We start from the raw sequence: 24,097 nt of genomic DNA, 5'->3' as shown, positions 1-24,097 counted from the left end.
CAAAATGCTTTTTCTACACAGACTAGTCTTTGAACTGTAATTAGTTGGTTTTTAAGTTTATAATTTAACAAGTACCATTAAAAATGTTTTTGAATAACTGCATCTGTTAGCAATCTGGAATATGAAATTTAAACAAGAAATATTTAATCAGAGCAATTCGCATCTGGTTACCCTGGTAACAGTCATTAATGTTTTCAAATCATTCATCTTAAATAACATAGCTCTAATCTAATCAGATCTCTGGGAGTAAGTATTATGCTAGAAAAACTAGGACACTGATCTAATAAATATTCAAACACCCAACTTCATGGATAAGTGGTAGTTATTTAGATGCCTTAATATAGAGTTGTATCATTCCCTTTAAATATTTTTAGTAGTATAACTCTTGTGTTTGCTTAGGTAAAAAAAATTAAAATTTATTTAATGTATATATATCTGATGAACCCATGATGGTTCTCTAATGAAAAAGAGATGTGAATAATACCTAGAGATATTTAGTCTACAAATTATGTAGCTTTAAGAATGTGCTTTTTGTACTTGATTATTACAGCCTCTGAATTTCTAGGAATTCACTTATCTTCAAACCAAATAATGAGGCCAATACTATAAATTCATGACTTATGAAAAGCAAGAAAGCATCTCAATATCTATTTGTGCTCAACTACTCTTTTTATTCTTCCCAACTGTGGGATTAGATGGTGCACAATTTTTCAGATTGACATAAGCAATCTGGCTGTAAACGGAGCCACCTTCTCTCAGATCCTTTTGGGAGGAAGGCAGGTACAAATTGTTTAATATTCAAATAATTCCTTGGAAGTTGCACAAGTAAAAATAAAAGCACTTAGATGTCAACCAAGCAAATGAAAGAACAAGTAAAGTAGCTGTGATCACACTTGAAAGCTACTAACCTTCACTATAATACTGATTCTTATTAGGAGCATGCAATTATCTCTCAGGGAAACAAACCATTATTATATTTTAGCTTATCAACAATATAAATATTCTTCCAAAGCCCACTTGTATTACAAATGGATATCTATTACCTTCTTATATACATAAAGTCAACTTTATAATAATGTATCCAACTTAGCTTTGGAAGAATAATATAGCAGGGCTTTTTCAATTTAATTTGTCAATTGTTGGGAGAAATTGGGCTGGTGGGCACAGGTAGACAAAGCTGAGCACACTGTGTCCTCTTTCTTTACTCCACCTCCATTCCCAACCAAAATTTTTTGTGCCTGGTCTATATTCTTTTATTTGTCGATTGGGATCCCCTGTGAAGGAAGGACTTGCTGCCTGCCTGCAGGGAGTGAGGTCAGCAGACGGCATCCAGCTATCATCTCCCTCAGAGTAAGCTTCAACCAGAGAGCACTGAATGGAGATCTGGGCAGTACATCTCCATGTCAGCCACAGTAATTTATAGCAACCAAATGGAATTCATCCTAGGAATGCAAGGTTGGCTCAACACTCAAACAAATTAGTGTAATTCACCATGTAACAGAATAAAGAGGAAAAATCATATGATTATCCAATTATATGCACAAAACAACCTAGGCAAAATTTTAAATTCATCCCCAATGAAAGCTCTTAGGAAATTAAGAATAAAAGGACGTTTCCTCAATCTGATAAAGGGCATCTGTGAAAAAGCTACAACTGCCAAAATTCACACCAGCAGTAGTTGTGGCCGAGTGGTTAAGGCAATAGACTAGAAAAAGCTGCAACTAACACTGTACTTAATGGTGAAAGACTAAACACTTTTCTCCTAAGATGGAGAGTACAGCTGGGATTTCTATTTTCACCACTTCTATTGAATATAGTAGTGAATGTTTAGCCAATGCAGTAGGCAAGAAAAGAAGTAAATGGCATAAAATTCAGAAATTATAGATAACATGATCATCTATGTAGCATATTATTAAGGAAAACAGCAGCTCTCAGATATTTGCCTAGAGAATACGATTTTCAGAAATTGGTGAGGAAAAAATGTTTAAAAATCTCTCCTCTCCAGGTTGTAGACTTACCTTACTCCACCTTCCTTTGATTCTGCATAGTTTTGATCAGACTTCTTTATAGAAATGCAGCTGTTCACAAAAGTTTATTTTCTTCTCTGACACAATTCTACTGTCTCATCCACACTTTCAGCCTCTGTTGACTCTTTTAATGCATCATTTTTGTGTTAAATGGTTTCATGTTCAGCTTTGACATCTTACTCAGAATATTTATCTTTATTATCCATCTCACATTTTCCTATAGTTTTTCTTGCTGAAGTTTTAAACTCAGATATTTCACATTTTAACAAATTAGTTAATAAAGGAAGTGTTTGCGATCTATAGGACATATTCTTTTTAATTTTATTTTTTAAAATTTTTATTTCAATGGTTTTTGGGTTTTGTTGTTACATGGATAAACATGAATGGTTTTTTGTTACATGGATGAATTATATAGTGGTGAATTTGAGATTTTAGTGCACTCATTACCTGAGTAGTGTACACTGTACCTAATATGTTGTAGTTTTTTATCCCTAGCTTCCTCTCACCCTCCCCCTTCTGGGTCTCTAAAGTTCAGTATATCACTCTGTATGCCTTTGTGTACTTACAGCTTACCTCCCACTTTTAAGTGAAAACATATAGTTTTTGGTTTTCCACTCCTGAGTTACTTCACTTAGAATAATGGTCTCTAGATCCATCCAAATTGCTGCAAAAGACATTATCATGTTCCTTTTTTATCACTGAGTAGTATTCCATGGTGTATATATACCAAACATTTTCTTTATCTACTTATTAGTCAACAGGCACTTAAGTTGGTTCCATATCTTTGCAATTGTGAATTGTGCTGCAATAAACATACATGTGCATGTATATTTTTCATATAATGACTTATTTTCCTCTAAGTAGATACCCAGTAGTAGTATTGCTGGGTTGAATGGTAGTTCTACCATTAGTTCTTTAAGGAATCTCCAAACTCTTTTCTGTAGAGGTTGTACTAATTTACATTCCCACCAGCGATGTATAAGTGGTCCCTTTTCCCTACATCCACGCCATCTCATCTATTGTTTTTTGACTTTTGATAATGGCCATTCTTGCAGGAGAAAGGTGGTATCTCATTGTGGTTTTAATTTGTAGTTCCTGTAGGACATGTTCTTTACGGTCTTAGACCACCTAAGGTTGTGCCCTTGGAAGACTTAAAAAAGGAAAAACAGATTCTGAGGCCTAAAGACTACAGACCTTTGACTGTTGAGGTCTCTATAAAAATCTTGTGGTTCCGTAAGCCCCAGGAATATCTTGAGCTCAGTATTTTATATGTTATTTCACTCATTTTAGATATTTTCCCTGATGTATGTGTATTTTATACATGTATGTATAGATAGACATTGCTGTACCCCAAGGTTAGAAAGTAGCCTGCAGAGGTTGAGGTCTAAAGTGGGTCATTTTTCTAGCATTCTGCTTTTCCATGGTTTCCAGAGACGTGTCCCAGCTTAGCTGATGTGTCCTACCTATTAAAATCTCCTTGAGACCTGCCTACAGAGATGATACAAGCCATGCACACACCAGGCCAAGGGAATGTGCAAACTACAGCCCCACAGGCCAAATCTGGCTCACTGCCTGTTTCTGTAAATAAAGTTTTATTGGAAACACATCTACGTTTCACATTGTGCTATGTACAATGTGTACTGTGTACAAAGGTACTTATACAGTACGATGGCAGAGTTGAATCGTTGTGACAGAGACAGTATGGCCCACAAAGGTGAAAATATTTATTGTCTAGCATGGGGTTGGCAGACTGTTTCTGTAAAGGATAAATGTTCTCAACTCTGTGGGCAAAACAGTCTCTTTCACAGATATTTAATTCTGCCATTGTGCTGTGAAAGCAAGTATAGAAAAAGTTTGCCAATCCCAGTGCTAGACAATCTCTCTGACTTTCTCCCTGAGGGAAGTTGTGCAGCTATTTTTTCATTCAACCAACGTTTACTGAAAGCCCATTATGTACTAGGCAAAGTGTAATTCTGAAACCACCTTGGCACATGATTTGGCAGATATTGTTAAATACCTGAACCCTAGACTCCTTTCTCTACACCCTAATGAGGGAACCACAATTTACTGCCCCCACATGAGTGCGCTGCACGATAATCCAGTCCCCTCAGGCTGAGGAATGTGTTTTTCTGGGCTGTAACTAAATCTTCCAGCCTGCTGGCTCCCTGCCCGTGGCTTTTTAGCCAGGTGCTAAGATTTGGGACAAGAGTGCAGAAACCAATCATCCATAAATATCACCCCTTTTTGATCACAGGGAATGAAGTCACTGGTACATTTAAGAACCGATTTCCAGTTTACTGTTTGTTTGCAAAGTTTTTGTTACCATGGTTAAAAATACCCAAATTGTTACTTCATTTTGGATGATAAATTGCTGAGGGGTGAACTATGTAAATCCAGAGATTTTTGTAGGACTCTATATAAGAGTCCTACAGTTGGGGGCTCATTCTGAGGCTCAAGTTTTGATGCTTACAGAGCTGACTCTGCCCTTTAGAAGATGTGTTGGTTAATCCTGCCTGAGGGAAAAAGAAGTCAGGTCACAGCTTGGGCCAGACTGTCTAATTGGGTGCCAATTCCTGAGAATTCGTTCTTTACAATATCTCTTACTGATTTTCTCCTTTCTCTTACTGATTTTCTCCTTTCTCTTCCCATTCCCTCTCTGCTACCTTTGGCCTTCATTTGCTCTCCTCTGACTCAAGGCAAGAGATGTTCACTAGTCTCTCCAGTTCTGGCCCGGGTGAAATGCCTCAACAGCAGCTAGGTGCAGGAGAGCAAGTCCAGAATGAGAGCTCAGTCTCCTGCCCCCAGATCTTTCCACTGAGCCACACAGCTGCCTTTTGCATGGCCCTTCCCAATGCTTTCAGGCACCACTGGCTTCTATCCATTTCTAAAGGCTGGAGAAAGTCCAGTTTTGCAGCTGCTTCTCTATTTGATTTGAGAACTTATGTCTAAGGATCATAAGAATATGACGCCTCTGTCTCCACCTACATAGAAAATGGCTCATTTCTTCCAGTTTCTCCCTGGATAAAAAAAAAAAAGAGGGCAAGGGAATTTGTATCTTTGGTCTTATGTATAATGTAACTCTGCAAAATTTGGATTCTCTTCAGAGCTCCTAGATTTCTAACATACCAGCCCCTGTGACTTGGTGGATTTGCATATGCCTGGTCAGCGACTGCTGGCAGCCTTGGACTACCTTCTGAGTCCCACACACCCGTGGCATGGCTGGATAACACATGCTTGCCAGCTATGGCCATTTAGCCTTCACGCAGTGGTGGCAGCTCAAGCCACCCAAGAGACAGAGTAGAGGGCTCTGGGAATGTATTCACTCAGAGTTACTATGAGGAATAGCAGGAAGAAAATGATCAGAGGACAGTAAGTATTCTGTTCTTTGCCCCTTAGTGCTGAAGAGATAGGCTTTGGATCCTGGCATATGTAGGCCTGAATCCCACTGCTTCCTAGCTATGAGACCTTGGGCAAATTGCTTAATCTCCCCTTGCCTTGGATTTTCTCATCTGTGGGATGTGGATTATATTCCACACACAGAGGGTTGTAAGGATTAAGTCAAGTCATGAATATGTAAGGCACTTGCACAGTATTGGATCGAGATACTTTGTTTTTCAAGGGCAGGAAGATTTGGAAAAGGGCTGTAAAGAAGGGTCTACTCAAGACAGCCTACTAGCCTTCTAGGGTACATAAAACTTTGTGTTACCCTGGAGAAATCGTGGTAAACCAAACCTCGGCAAGCCAAGTTACCCCAGTGACCCCCATGCAGGTATTCTTCAATTCCCTATGCTGTTCACAGACTAACCACTCAAATGAGCCATTTCCCTTCCCCACTACCCCTGACAGTGAGACACAGGAGGAAGACTAATGAACCATTTGCCTGTGGCCTGCCTATGAGATTAGTCACAAAAGTCATTGCCCCCAGAAACATTTTTTTCCTATCACAAATAAGTTTAATTCATGATTCCGTATGTAATTTTCTCCATGATTTTATGTATTTTATCTCCTACTCAAGCAGCGGAGGATGTGGGATTGCAATATTAGGTTCATCCCCTGAATGTCATAAATTAATGTGAAAATGTCATCTTATTTTTGGGAGGCAAAGCTTCTGTTGTATATTTAATATATCTGCCCACACATTAAATGAGATCAAGTATATAATGTCCCCAAACAGTTTCTGGAACACAGTGAGTCCTCAAAACAGGGTTGTTGTCATTGTTAATGTACTAACTAGTATATTAATGTAAACATTTCATTCCTATTCTTAATATGTAAATTACAGTCAGGTCCTCAAAGTAGTATGAATTCTTTTTTAGGACAGGTCATTATTTCTGAAGTGATTTTTATTGTTTAAATTCTAAAAATGTCTGTTTCTATTCTTTTATAATGAAGACTGTCACCCAAACCAAGGAAGATTATTTTATAATATCAAAGAATAATTTTTAAAATACGACAAAAACCTAATTAGTTCCCTTTGGGATTGCTACCCAAAGTCCAAGCCTGAGTATTTAGGCAAATGGCTAGTAATAACCATGAGATTATTGAGGGGCTTAGGAGACAAAATATCACACAAAGTAATTTTCAAATCAGTCTCTTTCAAACAGTAATTTTGAGTTAGAGGCCTGCCCAGGGCTAATTTACAAATCCCAAAAGATCATCTGTGGTCTCAAGAGCCTCATAGCCAATGCCACTCCAGGAATAATTTTAAAGTCAATTCATTAAGTATAAACCCAAACACACTGGAATTCTAAGGTGTATGTGTGTGGGTTTTTTTTAATGGGCATAGAGGGATTGGAAGAAAAAAAAATTTTTTTGAATTACAAAATGTACTGATGAATATTGGCAAAAGGTGGCCAGTTACCATAAATGAAATCCCACCTGGTGAGGCAATACCACCCAGTAAGGCAGTGCAGGATGAGTTTCATGGAAGATTTGGACAAAACCGCAGTTTACCATGAAATGCTAATTCTACAGAGAAAACATCACAACTAGTGAATGTAGGGTTTTTATTTTTTCTATAGCCAGATAGTAGAAGCCCGTTAAAATGTCTTGGCATAAAAACACCAATGCTCCTGCTCTGCAAAGAATGTACATTATTACTGGCAACTCTACCAAGTTTCCATGGAATATTTTTGCTATATGTTTATTCCCTTTCATTATCTCTGCTCATAGGGGTCAAGCAAGCACCCAGGCCATCAGGTGCTGGTAGAAATGTATCAGTGGACTCTACCCACCCCACTAAAAAGCCAGGTAAGTAATAACATGCTGACTTTTATGACAGCTCAGCTCTGAAACTTGGATGGTAACTGCAGTATCATTCCTTGCGGCAAAAACAGCAACATCCACACAGCCCCCAAAGTATCAGAACCATGCACACAGTGCATGGGTATTGCTAGGAAAACATTTGGAATATTATCTTTGGAGGAATTAAAAGTGCTCTGTGCACAAATTAAGTATTAATAGGAACTTCTGATGTGATACTAACTTAATCATTACTTGCTATAATGTTCTGAGGGACCATAATGGACAAATGCTGCAGAATCACTGTGGTTTCTAGTTTTTATCATGTTTTAAGTTTTGCTCTTGTGTAATTTATTACAATTTTTTTTGCCTGATATTACTTATGTTCCTGATTTAAGAGTATGATCTATGTAATAGGCCAAAAGTATGAATCTGGTGACTCAGAATACCTTTGGATTGAATAAGGACTTTTATTAATGTCAACTACCAGTACACTCCTGAACACATAGAGAGAGAGAGAGAGTGTGTCTTTCTCTTACTAGTATACCAGGCATTTTCCTGGATTAACAATTTTTCTTGAAGATTTTAAAACCAACATATGTTATGCCAAAAAAAAGATATAAATTGTTTAACTATAGCACAAGACTTAAAATGTGGGTTAAAGCAGACTTCTCCAAGCACCTTTGACCTCACCAACCTTTCTGCAAATTATAAAAAGGTGCCTGTTTACCCCACCCTTTAGGCAGACAATGAGAAAAACAAAGCCCTTCCTCTTGGCTGGCGCCTTGCATGAGAGCTCATAAGTGGATGAGCAGAGCAGGTGCTAAGCTTTGTCCCCCACTTACACCTCCTGGGCCAAGTGTCTTTGTGTGGTACACAACTACCACAACTGTTCACAGTGAGCCTGCTCCCTACAGATACAGACTTGTTTCAGCTATCAGGGTTACCTCGATGTAGTAGTCTTTGAGAAGTTCTAAAGGGTTTTAATTATAATTACATAATAGAGCTGAGAATGGATCAAAACACCCACAAAAGGAGAAATTTTATGCTTTAACAATTTAAAACTAAAATGGTATAAGAAATTGTAGGCTCAAAATAAAAGGCAGCTGGGGATAATGAAGTTCAGAAGTGCTTCTGTTAAGTCTACATGGAAAATGAAAGATGTTAAATTCTATGCGTGTTTATAGCCTTTCAAAAAGTAGATATACCTGTGTACAGTCATCTCTTGGTATCTATGGGGGATTGGTCCCAGGATTTTCCTCAGATACTAAAATCTGAGGATGCTCAAATCCCTTATATGAAATCATATAGTGTTTGCATATAACCCATGCACATCTTCCCATATACTTAAATCTTCCATTATAATACCTAATGCAATATAAATAATTGTTATATTTTGTGTTTTGCTGTTGTTGTATTGTTATTTTTATTGTGGTTTTAAAAAAATTTTCCATCCACAGTTGTTTGAATTAACTGATGGGGAACCCACAGATATGAAGGGCCCGACTGTATATTCATCTATAATGAGGACATGTTTTCTATATACTAAAGTGCGTTGTTGTCCCTGGGGACATTACCAACATTAATTTATAGGAATATCTGAATATATTTGTGTGCACTTTTCTGTAGAATCTATTCTCTGTCATCCAACTGCTAATTATCAAACATTATTTTTTATTTTTAAAAACCCTGTTTTTTTCGATAATGAATCTTTATGACGGCTTTATCTAAAATACAATCTCTTATCCACAATCCCAGGGACTCGCCGCCCACCCTTGCCACCCAGACCTACACCCCCACGAAGAAAACCTTTACCACCAAATAATGTCACTGGAAAGCCGGGAAGTGCAGGTACGTTAGTCATGTACCTTCCTTCTCCCGCCATGATTTCGGTTTTACTAGCCAACATAAGCTCTTCTTGGCGTGCTAGCAGCAGGCACACTATTGATGTGTGTGACACGTTTGTGTTGGCCCTGAAGACTAGACACTGTAAATGATGGCTTTCAGGACTTACAACCTGATTCTTGGACTGAAAGAAGGAAACCATCCCTCTGCATCTAGGCAAGTTTGCTTCTTAGATGTCTGAGTGCTTGCAGCCTAGATTGAAGCTGACTCAGACCCTTCAACAAATGGATTATTTTGGACAAGATGCTGTACATTGCCAAGGCCCCAGGAATAACAGATGTGATTACTTGTCATTGACTTATCATTCTGTCTCCTGAAATAAAATTCTGTATGTCCCACTGAACGCTCTCCTATTCAACGGCCTTCATGCCAGGCCTGGTATTATGGTGCTCAGGGGAAGATCTGGGACTAAAATATTCAGGGTGACGGAAAGGCCTAGCCTGTGCAACAATACAGGAATATGTTTTGGAGGCAAGCTGCCTCTTAACTCCATGCCTGGGCACACACATTCCTCCTCCCTATAGAATGACCCTTTCCAGGCTTGGGATACTCAGACTTCATCCTTTTCTTTAAAAACCTTCCCTAACTCCTCAAGGTAGTCTTGGCACTGCTTCTCTGTTCTTGTGCTTGACATACCCCTCTGTTAGAGCAAAGAGAAAATTGTGTCAGACCTGTTTGTTTGCATACTTTTCTTCCCCAATAGACTGTGAGCTCTGTGATGACAAAGTCCTTGGTTTTTTTTCTCTGAATTCCCAGAACCAAATCCAGTGCTTAGCACGTAGAGGATATTTGATGAGTAATAACAAAGTGAATAAAGGAATGAAATTGAGTCAGTAAAATTGACCTAGTTCAGACGGAAGCTTTACCTCATACTGAGGGTTCTTCACTCAGGACCTGCCAGCAAATTTCAGCATGTTCCCCATCTTTCCTCCCTCTCTCCAGAACACTACTTCCTAAATATTTTGTAGGTGGACTCGGGATAAAAGTGTTAAAACAGCTGTGAAAGATGAAACTGATGAGGATCGCCATGAAAGGGAGTGGATGTCACTGTTCTCACAGGATGAAAGGAGGCTGTTGTGATGGAGCTTGTAGGACGTCCCATGTGCACAGTGAACTCTAGGTCATTTTCCCATGGGCTGAAGGAGGAAGCAGCCTCCCATCCATACCTCTGGTGCCTTTCTGAGTCAAGGCCCAGTGACAGGACCTTGCTAGGAGACCGGGTTTCCCCATTTACTGTAACCTGGGGCAGCTGTGACTTGAGTTCCAGCAGCTTGCAAATCAGACTGGATGAGCCACAGGGTGATACCTGAGTGTGCCACTTGGGGGCCCCCTCCAGAGCAATGCTGTGAGGCTGTGTGCCTTAAGGAGCTGTTTGATGGCCTTCTTGCCTGCCATGTAAACCCTTGTTCTCTCCTGTCAGTAAACATAGCTTTGGTACAGCCCACCCAGCCTGAAGAAGAACTGTAAATACATTCCACTTCTGAGATGAACCCTAGTCCCTGCTCTCCACCCTCACCCTCCACCATTCACCTCTAACTCAAGGGAAATGGCTGCACTGAGGAGCCAAACCATAACTGAGGGCACTGGTACAGATTTGGCCTGATTAGCATCACAGAAAGTGTGTCTTGAATTCCAGTCCAAAGTCCTGGAGTCCTCTGAGGCTCTCTCACATGTGTCTGTGAACACAGTCTGGGGCTGCCACCATGTGACATGTGCCACTTGCCCTCAATCTCCAGATCCACCCAGGCTTCTGAGTCCCACTCTCCTCACCAGAATGAAAATGCTATGCTATGCCAGCATTTCCTGTTGTCTCTGTCAACTCTGGAAAGCCCTTGTGGACTGCAGTGCAACTTCTCTTGGGTTTTGCTTGACCTCTTATTGTGGCTCATACTCACTAGGGTCAGGAACATGCATCCCTGGAGGCCAGGTCAGAGGCCCATCTGACTACTCAGCCCTGATTCCATGCTGGGTCATAGTCCTTGGGTCAGGCTTGTATCCCTTGACTCTCTCTTGCCCAAAAGCGACTCCTTCTCCCAGGTGGAACATAAAATTTAATCTAGTCTCCTTTTGACTCCAAACACCCAGACTTGCCTGGACCTTGGGATGGATCCAGTTTTAGGGACTTATAAGTGTTTTAAGAGTGGAGGAGTCACTGTTGAATATAGCAATCAGGGTAGCACTATACTGGCCACCAGGCCAGAATCATGGACATTAACCCTAGGAATCTTTTTCCTTCTTCTCTAGCCATCTTCCATGCCTGCCACTGAGTCTCCCTGACAGCTCTCATGTCCACCCCTTACATCCTGTCCCACTGCCTTTGCTGTAGTTCACCTTCCTTTCTCTTGCCTACACAAGTGACTCAGTCCCTAAAAATAACATCCAAATCCATGGTATTCAACTTCTTTCATGATCTGCCCTTCCTTGCCCTTCCACTCTCAGCTCTTATTGTACCCCTTCAAGTTAAACACACCAGGCTGTTGCATGCTTCCCTGACATGTTTCTTGTTATAACCTCTGTCTATAATACTGCTCTTGTCTCTACCTACCAATAACTTCTCCTCTATTGGCACATCCTCTGTGAAGGCATTTCTCTGCCCACTCCAACCCGACAACCCTCCATCTTTCCTCACAGACATAACCACTCCCTCTTCTTACGCGCCCCCTCTGTGATGTTATCTAGTACTTTTTCACAATGTCTATAATAATGCTCTGATATACTTGGCTCATACATCTATCTCCACCAAGAATCAGGTCTTGTTTTCTCTCCAAGCCTGGTCTATAGTGCCAAGCCACATGGTCAGTGCTTAAAAACATTTACGGAATAAATAAATGTTTATAGGAAACTTGGCAGTGTTCCTATAAAGCCTGACTACTTTGGCTCTACTTTACAGGAATCATTTCATCAGGCCCAATAACTATACCACCCCTGAGGTCAACACTCAGGCCTACTGGAACTCCCTTGGAGAGAATAGTGACAGATATAAAGCAACCAACAGTTCCTGCCTCTGGAGAAGAACTGGGTTCGTATGGCCATCAGTTCTCACTGGATACTTAGCTGTGAGGTGCAAAAGATTTTAAATGTTGGTGGGGATGGGTGAGTCTCAGTTTGAGGTCTTCTATTTTACTCCATTTTATGATTAACATGGTTGTTTTTAATTTTAAAATTATACTTATTTTCAACACTCCCTTATAGAGTATTATTCTTCCCTTAGCAGACACAGAAGAAACTGCGTAACTTTGGTTCATAAAAAGATCTAGACTACCTAATGCTACTACTAAATCACATTATTACCAACTACACATATCTTAAGTTATTAGTGCATATTAACCACTTGGTTATAATTTGTAATTCATTACTCACACTATAGAACACCTTGCAGCAGGACACAACTAATGGCCTTATATTGTGGATGAATATGTATAATTTTAAAAAATCAAAACTGCAAGCAGTTTACAAGAAGAAATATTGAATATCTTTAGTCTACAACTTTTTCATTGTATTGTGAAGCTTTTTTATCTTTTGCCAAAACTGTTCATTATTTTCCATTCTCAGAAAATATAACTGACTTTAGCTCAAGCCCAACAAGAGAAACTGATCCTCTTGGGAAGCCAAGATTCAAAGGTATGTATGACTGGCTGTGAATCTCACATTTGAAAAGGCCATTTTTGGTAGGTGTATCAGCCAGTTATTGCTGTGTAAAAAACCACAAATCTTAGTAGCCTATTATAATAATAAGGATTTATTTTTCATGTGTCTGCAAGTCAACTGGGTGTCAGCTGATCTAGGATGTGTTTAGCTTAGTGGTTCTGCTTCTAGCAGCAGGTACAGCTAGGCCTCTTGTGGGTTGGACTCAGGTCCACCCCACATGTGTTTACTCTGATTCCCAGGATGAACAACCAACAGTGACCCAGGGGAAGCCATTTTCGTAACAATGCAAAATCAAGAAAGGGGGTGTCCAAATGCAAAACCACATTTAAAGCTCCTTTTTGTGTCATATCTACCAATATCCATTGGCCAAAAAATGTCACACAGCCAAGATCAAATCAAGGATTGGGGAAGAATACTTCTCCTGTGGACATAAAGAATAGTTTTGAACAACAATCTACCACAGTAGGAGAGATACAATATGACATAGAGCCCTTTTTTTTCTGAAATGTAACATTTGATGAATTTTAATATATGTATACACCCATGAGACCATCATCACAATCAAGATAATAACCCATATATAACTTAAAAGTTTCATCATGTATCTTTGCAATCCCTTTCTCTTATTCCTCCCACTCAACCCCCCAGTGCCTACGTGACAACAGGCCTGCCATACTATAGTATGTACTTTATGAAATTTTATATAAATGAAAACATACAGTATGAACTCTTTTTGTTGTCAAGCTTCTTTTATCAGCATAAATATTTGGAGATTTGTCTATGTTGCTGCATGTATATCAGTAGTCCATTCCTTTTTATTGCTGACTAGCATTCTATTATTTGGATATTCAATAATTTGTTTCTTTAGTAAATGCATTCGTGGCATTGGTATTTCTTTTACATTACTGATAAAGCTATTATGACCATTCATGTACATGTCTTTGTATAGCCATATGCTTTCATTCCTTTGGACAAATACCTAGGAAGGGGTGGCTACATGACATATAAGTGTTTATATAACATTTTAAAAGACTGTTTTCCAAAGTAGTTGTACTGTTTTACCTTTCTATCAGCAGAGATGAGAGTTCTAGTTCCTCCAAATCCTCACCAACATTTGTTATGGTCAGTCTTTTTATTTTAGCCATTTTAATAGGTGTGTAATGGTATCTGATTATGGTTTTAATTTGCAACCACTTAATAACATTGAACATCTTATGTGCTTATTTGCCATCTATATATCTTTTTTGCTATTTCCAATATTTTTGCCCATTTTAAAAAATGGAGTTGCTTGTTTAATGTTGAATTTTGAGAATCCATATTTTCTGGATACAAGACCATTTTTAGATACATACTTTGAAAATATTTTTTCCCAGTGTGTGTCTTCTAATTTTAATGAAGCTCAGTGTATCAACTTTTAATAGAATTCACTTTCTTTAATAGGTATAGAGCTATTCAGAATAGTTTTTCTTTTTCTTTTCTTTTTTTTTTTTTTTGAGATGGACTCTCGCTCTGTTGCCCAGGCTGAAGTGCAGTGGTGTGATCTCATCTCACTGCAACCTCCGCTTCCTGGGTTCAAGTGATTCTCCTGCCTCAGCCTCCCCAAGCAGCTGAGACTACAGGTGCCCGTCACCATCCCCATAGTTTTTGTATTTTTAGTAGAGATGTGGTTTCACCATGTCGGCCAGGCTGATCTCAAACTCCCGACTGCCAGTGATCCACCCATCTTGGCCTCCCAAAGTGCTGGGATTATAGGCGTGAGCCACCACACCCAGCCTGCATTTTATTTTGGGTGTGTAGAACCTTACATTTAATATGGCTATTGATATTGGTACATTTAAATCTTCATCTTGCTATTTGCTTTCTATTTTTACCATCTATTCTTTGTTCCCTTTTTTCCTCTTTGTCAATCTTCTTTTAGGTTTAATCTTTTTTGTTGTCTTATTAACTAATTTTGTTTTATTATTTTAATGGTTGCTTTGTGGTTTATAGTATGTATCTTTAATTTATCACAATCTGCCGTCTAGTGATAATCTACAACTTCACATATAAGAACCTCACACTAGCATAGCTTTACTCCCCTCTTGGCCTTTGGACTATTATTGTCATACATTTTACTTTTACATGTTATATACATTACCGTAAGGTGTTTTTATTTATGTTTAAACAGTAAACTATTTTTTAGAGATAAATAATAAGAAAAACATTGTGTATGTTACCTATGTGTTTACTGTCACTGCGCTTTTCATCCCTTTGTGTGGCTCCATATTTCTGTCGGCATTGTTTCCTTCCTACCTGAAAGACTTCCTTTAATATTTATTTTAGTGTAGGCCTTCTGGCAAATAAATTCTTACAGATTTTGTATGTCTAGAAAAAGTGTTTTGCTTTTAAGGTATTTTCACTACTTATTAAATTCTAAATGATGTCTTTTATTTCAATAATTGAAGATGCTGTTTCAATGCCTCTCACTTGCATTCTTTCTAGTAAGAAATCTGCCACAATCCTTATCTTTGTTGTTCTGTATATAACATGTCTTTTTTTGGTCTGCCTCCTTTAAGGATTTTCTCTTTATCACTTGTTTTGAGAAACTTGATTATGACTGGCATATAGTTTTCTACATTTTTGTTGTTTCTAGGTATCTTTGAGCTTTTTGGATCTATGGATTTAGAAGTTTTATCATATTTGGAAGATTTGGGACCATTATTTCTTAAAATATTTTTTTCTGCTCACCCACTTCTTTACCTCAGGTACTCCAATTACCTGTATATGAGACCACCAGAAATGGTCCACACAGCTCAGTGATGTTCATTATTTTTAATGTTTATCTTCTCTCCCTCTTTTTGGATGTTTTTATTCCTATGTCTTTGAGTTCACTAATCATTTATTCTGCATTATCTTATAGGTATTAATTCTAACCAGTGCATCTTCTATCTTGTAGCTTTCATCTCTAGAAATTTGAATTGGGTCTTTTTTTAATATCATACATGTCTTTACTAATTTTTTGAATATGTGGATTATAGTAATAACTATAATTCTTATCTGATTATTCTAACATCTATGTGAGATCTACATTGGTTTCAAATGATTGATTTTTTTTCTCCTTATTATAGGTAATATTTTCCTATGAATTTTACCTTTTAGGTGCTGGATTTTTTTTTTTAGTTATTCCTAGATTATTCTTGAGTTTTGTTCTGGGATACAGTAAAATACTTGAAGCTACTTGATTCTTTTGAGTCTAGTTTTTAAAATTTATTGGGTGGGACCAGAACTGTGTTTAGTATAGAGCTAATTATTCCCTACTACTGAGGGTAAGACCCAGTGCCCCATAAAGTATGAAGTTTAAACTATGCTTAGGTGGATCAAATTACTTTTGGATATTAGCATAAGCTAAACCTATTCAGTAAGTAAATCAACACCACCCTATATCATGTGCCTCAGAGGCAAGATTTTGAATTTTCCTAGTTTGAACCATCCACATCATGGCTTTCAACCATCCGCTTATAATATGAGACCAAATGTCCTCAAATTATATTTATGAGCTCACTTCTATCTTCTTCATGAGTTTCAAAAATGTTAAATATCAAGGGTCCTCTCTCTCGTAGGACCTCATGTGCGATACATCCAAAAGCCTGACAACAGTCCCTGCTCCATTACTGACTCTGTCAAACGGTTCCCCAAAGAGGAGGCCACAGAGGGGAATGCCACCAGCCCACCACAGAACCCACCCACCAACCTCACTGTGGTCACCGTGGAAGGGTGCCCCTCATTTGTCATCTTGGACTGGGAAAAGCCACTAAATGACACTGTCACTGGTAAGATCATGGCATGAGGACTGTTATGGTGGGAAGCTTTGATAACAAGATACCCTGGGAGTGGGGTACCCTGGGTCAACGTTGACATGTGAAGCATACCTGGGGAGGAGCCAAAACTAGCAGTTTTGCTGCCTTTAAGGCACATTATTGTCAACAATGTCATAGGATGAGAAAAGATCATCTTTGTCCTTGTTATGGGCTCCCTGTTAATTTAGTAAATCTCCTCAAGCTGCATTCTTTCCATCTCCTCTCAGAACTCTTTTTCACACAATGAAGAAGAAGCTAGTCTTTCATTATCAAGAAAATTACATTGCTGATTAATTTAAAACTAATTTTCCTTTCACCAACCCAATTTCTAATTGACCTAGAACTTTCTAGCAGACTAAAGGTTACTTCAACTGTCTTAGGATAAATAAAAACAAAAATTCTATTCCTGATCAATTTTCTGCTCATCTTAAGAAATTTTTATTCTGTTACCACCCACCAATTCCTCTAAAAATGACTGTGAAAACTAAGAAACCCCAAGATACTCTGAATTTATTATACAACAGTCTGATTCTCCATAACGAAGAGGATAGTCAAACGAGAGGAGGATGAAAAAAGACTAGCAAGCTAAATCAGCTAGAGGATATAGCAAATAGCATGGTAAGTGAATTCCTGCCACCCAAGTTCCTGCCATGTACCTGGTGCAGGCAGGCAGGGAATAGAGGGGTCAACTAAGAGGCCATCAGGAAGAGAGAGGAGCAGTGCACAGGACCAGGTAGCGCATGCAGGGACTCAGGATCTGCCAAAAACATTTCCTACTGCACATGGAAAACAGCAGCTATGTCTCCTCAGACAGAACCATTGGATCTGGGCAACTTCCAGTGTAAGCGGCTTATCTTAACTAGCTTTACCACGTTTTGTGAGTTTCCCTTTCTCATGCAAAGCTAGCCTTTGTTTTGAGAAAGAACCCACTGCTACCCATGGTTCCTGGAGATTTTCCTAGTCCTGCTTCTTTCCTTGGGACTGTGCTAATAGGTACTACAAATATCTAAAAATCAATTAATCTCTCAGTACTGATTATCTACATCCATTAAAATGTCTAAAACTCTTCATATACTGTGCTAGTAAGGAGTTCCTGTGATCATCTGAGGCTTAGTTCTCATGAAACTAAATGATCTATAAAATTTCATTTGCCTTAAAGATACGGAACATTGAGTTGGAACTGGTTAATCTAATACATTTAATTATCGAATACTCATCAACTTGGATATATTCATAATATCCGATGTAACTTTATTAAGCTGAAGAATTGGCCTTTCTGATTGTATAAATGTTTAATCTCAAAAAATCATGGATAGAGTATACTTTATCCATCTAACCAAACTGCTTTTGTAATGCTGTTACTAAATGTTAATGAGTTGCTTGAGATCTGTCACATGATACAGAGGACTTATAACAATTTTCATGGACAAGGATCACATGTCTTTAGCTGCAGAATTTCCTAAATAGAATTAAGTTCGTATTTAACCATAGTTCACCTAGTCCGTATTTAAACATTAGACCATTTGCCCTAAAATCCTGTTGGTTTTTCATTCCATTTTGTTTTAGTGTTCCCTTAAAAACCACTTGATTTCAAAAGCGATTGTTTACAAACCAGCAGCTCAGATAATATAGAGATTAATTCTTATATCTCTTGAACTGACTTTACAAAAAGGAACTGAGATATAATAGAGTTATATCTATTCTTCCCCGAGTTGGCTTCTTTCTTTGAGTTGATGGTGACACATATTCACCTCCAGTGAAGACATCCAGCTTCAGTTGCTTCTACATGTCCTTTCTATACTGAAGTAGAAAAAGGTACACCCAAAAAATTGGCCATAGCCTGGATCCTTGGGCAACTTCAAGTTGTTAGTTATAAGCATCATAATCTGATAGTCCAAGAGCATGCTGACACAGATTTAAATCCCAGACCAGCTTTATTTTAGATATGCAACTTGTGTATAAAATTAGACTGTTTGAGCCTTAGTTTCCTTAGGTGTGATAATAATAATCCTCATTGTTATCAATTTATCCTGAGGAGAAAAATAAGATATTTGAATATGCAGCATAAACTAGAAATTGTTAATGTTTATCGGTAGGAGCAATTTTTGTAATGGTGGATTTACGAAAAGGTATTAGCACTTGAAAGGATTAAAAAATGGGAAATATATATTTATAAAGCACAAGACAAATGTATATTCAAAAGCTACAATCGTGAAATTCCAAATGTCTTTTTAATTAGGAAGAAAGCTTCTAGATCCATTTTGAGAATTCTGATCTTCCATTAAAAAATATTATTAAATCAGCTTTTAAAACTTGAGCCAGGCCGGGCGCAGTGGCTCACGCCTGTAATCCCAGCACTCTGGGAGGCTGAGGTGGGCGGATTACGAGGTCAGGACATCAAGATCATCCTGGCTAACACGGTGAAACCCCGTCTCTACTAAAAATACAAAAAATTAGCCGGGTGGGGTGGCGGACGCCTGTAGCCCCAGCTACTCCGGAGGCTGAGGCAGGAGAATGGAGTGAACCCGGGAGGTGGAGCTTGCAGTGAGCCGAGATGGCGTCACTGCACTCCAGCCTAGGCGACAGACCGAGACTCCGTCTCAAAAAAAAAAACAAAAAAAAAACTTGAGCCAAATGGAAATCAGAGAAGACATGCAATAGAAGTTTCAACTACTAAAAGGCAGGTTTAATATTAAGAAGAATGTCATACAGTTGAGGAATGTCCCAAGCCAAAGATGCTTTCTGAAGGTGGTTGCTTTGGTGCATAACCAACTGGAGTGTCATATAAATTGTTCTTCTGGTGATTTAGCAGCACGTGAACCTTTCCTATTGGAATCTTAAAATTTTTCTAGTCATATTTTCAAACCACAACTCAAGGATGATAAATAATAATAAAAGCAGCATAATAATAGGTACCACCTGTTGAACAAAATCCATGAAAAATACTATCAAGGCACTTTCCACCTGTACCCAATTTAATCCCCATAAGCAGTAGTATGAAGAGATATTATTAACCTTCCACGGATGGGAGGACTGAGACCAAGTTCAAGGCAAGTGGCTTAATTTGTCTCTTTCCATTAATCTGTTTGGTTTCCTTTTTTTTTTTCTTAATCAATTTTACTTGCATTTTAAGTCCTTCCATCTTTTTCTAACAAATATCCCTTCACAGTTGAGGAAAAAATATAAAATGGACAGATTTTAATTCAGAATTCTCTCCCTTCCTCTCCCTTTCCAGTCCGTTCGGAGAGCCAGCTGAGAGATAGTTTTGGATCAAAAGAAGTCTCAGTGACAGCACTAGATAACAGTCATCAGTACTTTAATAGCTGCACCGATAGTATCCAGAAACCACGGCCACTGTCTTCCAGTTTAATTTTTAATTTTTGGAAGAATGGTCATACAAAATTGTTCAGAAAAAATCCTCCTCCTCTTGGGGTATTTTAAATATGCAATGAAAAATCTTCCTAAGGCTGGGCGCAGTGGCTCACGCCTGTAATCCCAACACTTTTGAGAAGCTGAGGTGGGTGGATCGCTTGAGCTCAGAAGTTCAATACCAGCCTGGGCAACATGGCAAAACCCTGTCTCTACAAAAAATTAGCTGGGTGTGGTAGTGCGCTACTCGGGAGGCTGAGGTGGGAGGATAGCATGACCCCGGGAGGTGGAGGTTGCAGTGAGCCTCCCCAACAAAAAAAAAAATCCTCCCCAAATATGAATTGGTGAATTGGGGTCTATCTGGGTTATTCTAGTTTTTTATTTCCAATGTTCATCTCATACCACTGGGCTCAGTGCTAACAGCAGAAATCCCTAATATAATTTGCCAGATCTTTGGCAGCCTTTTCACCTTGTCTGATGTCCAGTACTTGCATATTTCTTCATATTAATGGAGCTGATTTTGAGTGGGGTTTATTGTTTGGGTTTTTGGTTCTTTTTTAGTCCTCTGTATCATCTCATCACATGCATTAAGCTAAGTCCCAAATGAGAGCAGAGAAATCCAATGAACAAATGTGTAAATGGCATTCCCTTAAATTTCTTTCCCTTTTGATGAGCCCTGCAAGTTCATAGAAATGTGCCTTTAAGTGAAATTTAGGCAGACCTCTATGCAGACTTTAAGGACATTATTTTGTTTTTCAATACAAGGAAAATAATCAAGGGAGCATAACTTATGTAGGCAGTGAGTACAAAAACCAACTACTCCTATAGTTCAAAATAATGAGCTATAGAAAAGTAGAGTTTATTATTTGATTAGCTGCTATTTGGTGCTGTGATGCTCAACTGAAAGAAGTTTTCTGCAGCAATACCATGTATCCAGTAGCCTTTTCCCCAACTATATTCTAAAGCCCGTAGAGCAGAGAACATGTCTACTCAGGCACCACTCCTCCTACAGTGCTTTCCCCAAATGGGGCTTTGCAGCAGCGGCAGACTATCTGACTCACCTAACAAAATCAAAGGCTATGTATCCACAGCAACCACAGGCACGGCATGGGTCTTCACCAGTTACCAGGTCTTCCTTTGCCTCTGGTAAAGGAAATGCGGAAATAGTCAATGAACAAATCCCAAAATGCTTCTGGAGCCTTCATGTGCTGACCATCCCCATATGGAAATTGCCAATGTGTAAGATCAATATGTCTCTAGAACTTCAATCTTAATTGCTTACTTTATGTAAGTGGCTTTTTTATGCTATTAGCTTCAGGAGCAATTAAATCAGCCAAGAAATAAAAACAAGTATCTGTTGGCTTCTTTCGCTTTACAGAATATGAAGTTATATCCAGAGAAAATGGGTCATTCAGTGGGAAGAACAAGTCCATTCAAATGACAAATCAGACATTTTCCACAGTAGAAAATCTGAAACCAAACACAAGGTAAGCCACCAGTGCTATTCCAGGTAAATTTTGAGAGTGCAAAAGTTATAACCACAACAAAGGAAAGAAATGATAATCATCTTCTCTGTCTTGAGGGTGGCTCTAGCTTCCATTTCACTCTTGGGTTTTCTATATATAGCACTAGATACCTGGAGTCATGTTTTGCAAATACTTGAATTACTGGTGGGTTTAAAATTGCTGACAAGGTGGTCTTGTTAATTAACAGTATTACATCTTTAAAAAAAACATTTGATACCAAATGTTGATATTAAATACAAAAATAAAAGTCTGTGGACCAGTGACAACTGGACTGTGCATAATGTAAACTAGATGGGAAGCACCAAAAAATTAAAATGCTGGAAAGGAGAGGGCAAGAAAAGGAAAGTCTTGTGACAAAATGTAGGTGAAAGTTTTTAAGAGTTAATACTTAAAATACAGACTAGTCTCAGGCACAGCAATTCTTTGCTTTGGGACCTTTTATCATGGATAAAATGAAATAGGGTTTTGACAAGAGTTACATATCTTTAACATTGTTGTTTGATAACTTTTCTAAGTATCCCTGTTTATTACACATTGATACCAGGTTGTTCATATTGCTGTACAGTTTTGTGATTCTTTTTTCAATTTAAAATATCCAACACTTTATTAGTTCATTTTATTACTGAAAGAAAAATAAGTGTCTTAGACATTTCTAGAAATGTAGTAAGGAAGTTCCAAGTTTTTTTTTTCATAATGTTCACATTGTCATCAATTGATTGAATTGAATTAGTTATTGATAGTGACACTCAAAAGAGTCTATTTTGGCTCTGACAGTAGGGAGACTCTTCTAATCTTTTTGTAGAAAAGAGAGGACCATCTAATTCACTACAGGCAGTTCACTGTGTATAAACTAGTCCGATACTGCAAAAACAATACTTCTTTCACAAGCATGGGGTTTTTCTTTAAAGTTCTCTATTTTAAGATACATTTTACAACTGCTAATTTTCTTAAAAGACTTTTAGCCAAAATAAGCATATGTCAGTAAAAGCCCATTTGCTCTTTGTTCTGTTTCCTTAGCATTTCCTTAGATCGAGAGGGGGAGAAAGCCTGTTTTGCCATAATATATTTGAAGGAATGAGTGAAAGAAAAGGTCACTTAATTTGGACTTTTTAATAGGTGAATTTGTGCTTATGAAAGTTGGCTTTTCTTATCCGTTTTCTGCTTTTTATTCCACTTAATAAAAAGTGACTTGTAAAGTACAAGACAGTCATTGAAAGGCATCCAGTTTCTAAATGTTCACTGTGGTTTTTTTCTGAATTGGACTGTCCTCAGATCTTCTCACAGTGCACTTATTAGCTCATGATCTGAATGTTGAATACAGTTATTTCAGTATCATTTTAAACCCAATTTGTTTGTAAAAGGTTTGCATTTGCATTTCCATTCAGCAAACATTAAGTATGGCTACACACACGAATAAACATGGTGGCTGCCCTTGAACTCAAGGCTAGAGGAGAGGCAGTTAATGACCAAGGATTCTACACAAAGTAGCGAGAACTCTGAATGAAGCATGCCCAAGGTGCTATGGGATCCCAGGGTGGGAGGCACTACACAACGTCATCGGAAATTAGCAAAATCCTCCTGAAGAAGGTGACACCTGGTCTGAGGCTTGAAGGATGAGTGGGAAGGAGCTAGCCAGGTGATTATAGGGAAAGAGAGTGTTAGAATAGTGTATGTCAGTACACGGAGGGCCAAAATGGCATGGTTGTGTGCAGTGAAAAATAGGCTATTTTTACCTCGGCATGAGTAACGATAAGTGGATGGGAGGCAAAGGAAACAGTGGGAAGCCAGGGTGGAGAGGGTCTTATAAGCCAGATCAGGAGATACGGAGACTCTGAAGGGTGGTAATTGGGAGGATGACTTGCTCCCACTTTTCATTTGCGTTTTCATTCTGGCTTTTAGTCGGAATAATCTCTTTTAGTATTTGAGCCTGTTTATATTGAGCAACAGTTGCTGGAATAAATCTAACAAAAAATAACTTTTTGTTCATGTCTTGGCAAGAGTGCCATTTGGGTATCTGACCTGCCTGGTGACGTAGGTAGAGAAAAGTGCCCCAGGGCTAAGATGCATTTTATTCTGTAATCACAGGTCATGGGGCTCACATGTAGCTTCTGGTTGTAATTGTTTTAGGACTCATTCTAGCTGTTTCTAGAAATTGCTTCACACTGAAAGACAGTATGGCCCTCTTTATCCCACCCTCATTATATGTCCTGTTTATTGCTCCTGTCTTTCGTCAGTGGGCCTTCTGAGGAGGACCCCTAAAACCTATCCTTACCTCAAGACTAGCAAAGCCCAGAGGAGTGCCTGTCTAGATTTTTTCTTTTTTTTTTTTTTTTTTTTTTTTTTTGAGACAGAGTCTTGCTCTTGTCACCCAGGCTGGAGCACAATGGTGTGATCTCGGCTCACTGCAACCTCTGCCTCCAGGGTTCAAGCGATTCTCCTGCCTGAGCCTCCAAAGTAGCTGGGATTATGGGCACCTGCCACCACACCCGGCTAATTTTTTTGTATTTTTAGTAGAGATGGGGTTTCTCCATGTTGGCTAGGCTGG

At 38.6% G+C, this 24,097-nt stretch overlaps 1 protein-coding gene across 50 annotated transcripts in view; it reads left to right on the top strand.

Moving 5' to 3' along the window:
- The window catches only part of ABI3BP (ABI family member 3 binding protein), a 243,624-nt gene that overhangs the window by 205,651 nt on the left and 13,876 nt on the right, over positions 1-24,097 (top strand). For all 50 annotated transcript variants that reach the window (XM_031008936.3, XM_063703961.1, XM_063703978.1 and 47 more), the window contains 6 exons: positions 7,200-7,277; positions 9,027-9,119; positions 12,064-12,192; positions 12,726-12,794; positions 16,421-16,630; positions 21,405-21,513. In XM_031008936.3, the coding sequence (XP_030864796.3) occupies positions 7,200-7,277; positions 9,027-9,119; positions 12,064-12,192; positions 12,726-12,794; positions 16,421-16,630; positions 21,405-21,513 (688 nt within the window). The remainder of the gene's footprint in view (positions 1-7,199; positions 7,278-9,026; positions 9,120-12,063; positions 12,193-12,725; positions 12,795-16,420; positions 16,631-21,404; positions 21,514-24,097) is intronic.

The sequence above is a fragment of the Gorilla gorilla genome, chromosome 2 (genome assembly GCF_029281585.2).
Source record: "Gorilla gorilla gorilla isolate KB3781 chromosome 2, NHGRI_mGorGor1-v2.1_pri, whole genome shotgun sequence".
NCBI classification, from domain to species: Eukaryota; Metazoa; Chordata; class Mammalia; order Primates; family Hominidae; genus Gorilla; species Gorilla gorilla.
Note: the sequence above shows the minus strand (reverse complement) of the source record. Positions and strands in the feature narration are given on the sequence as shown.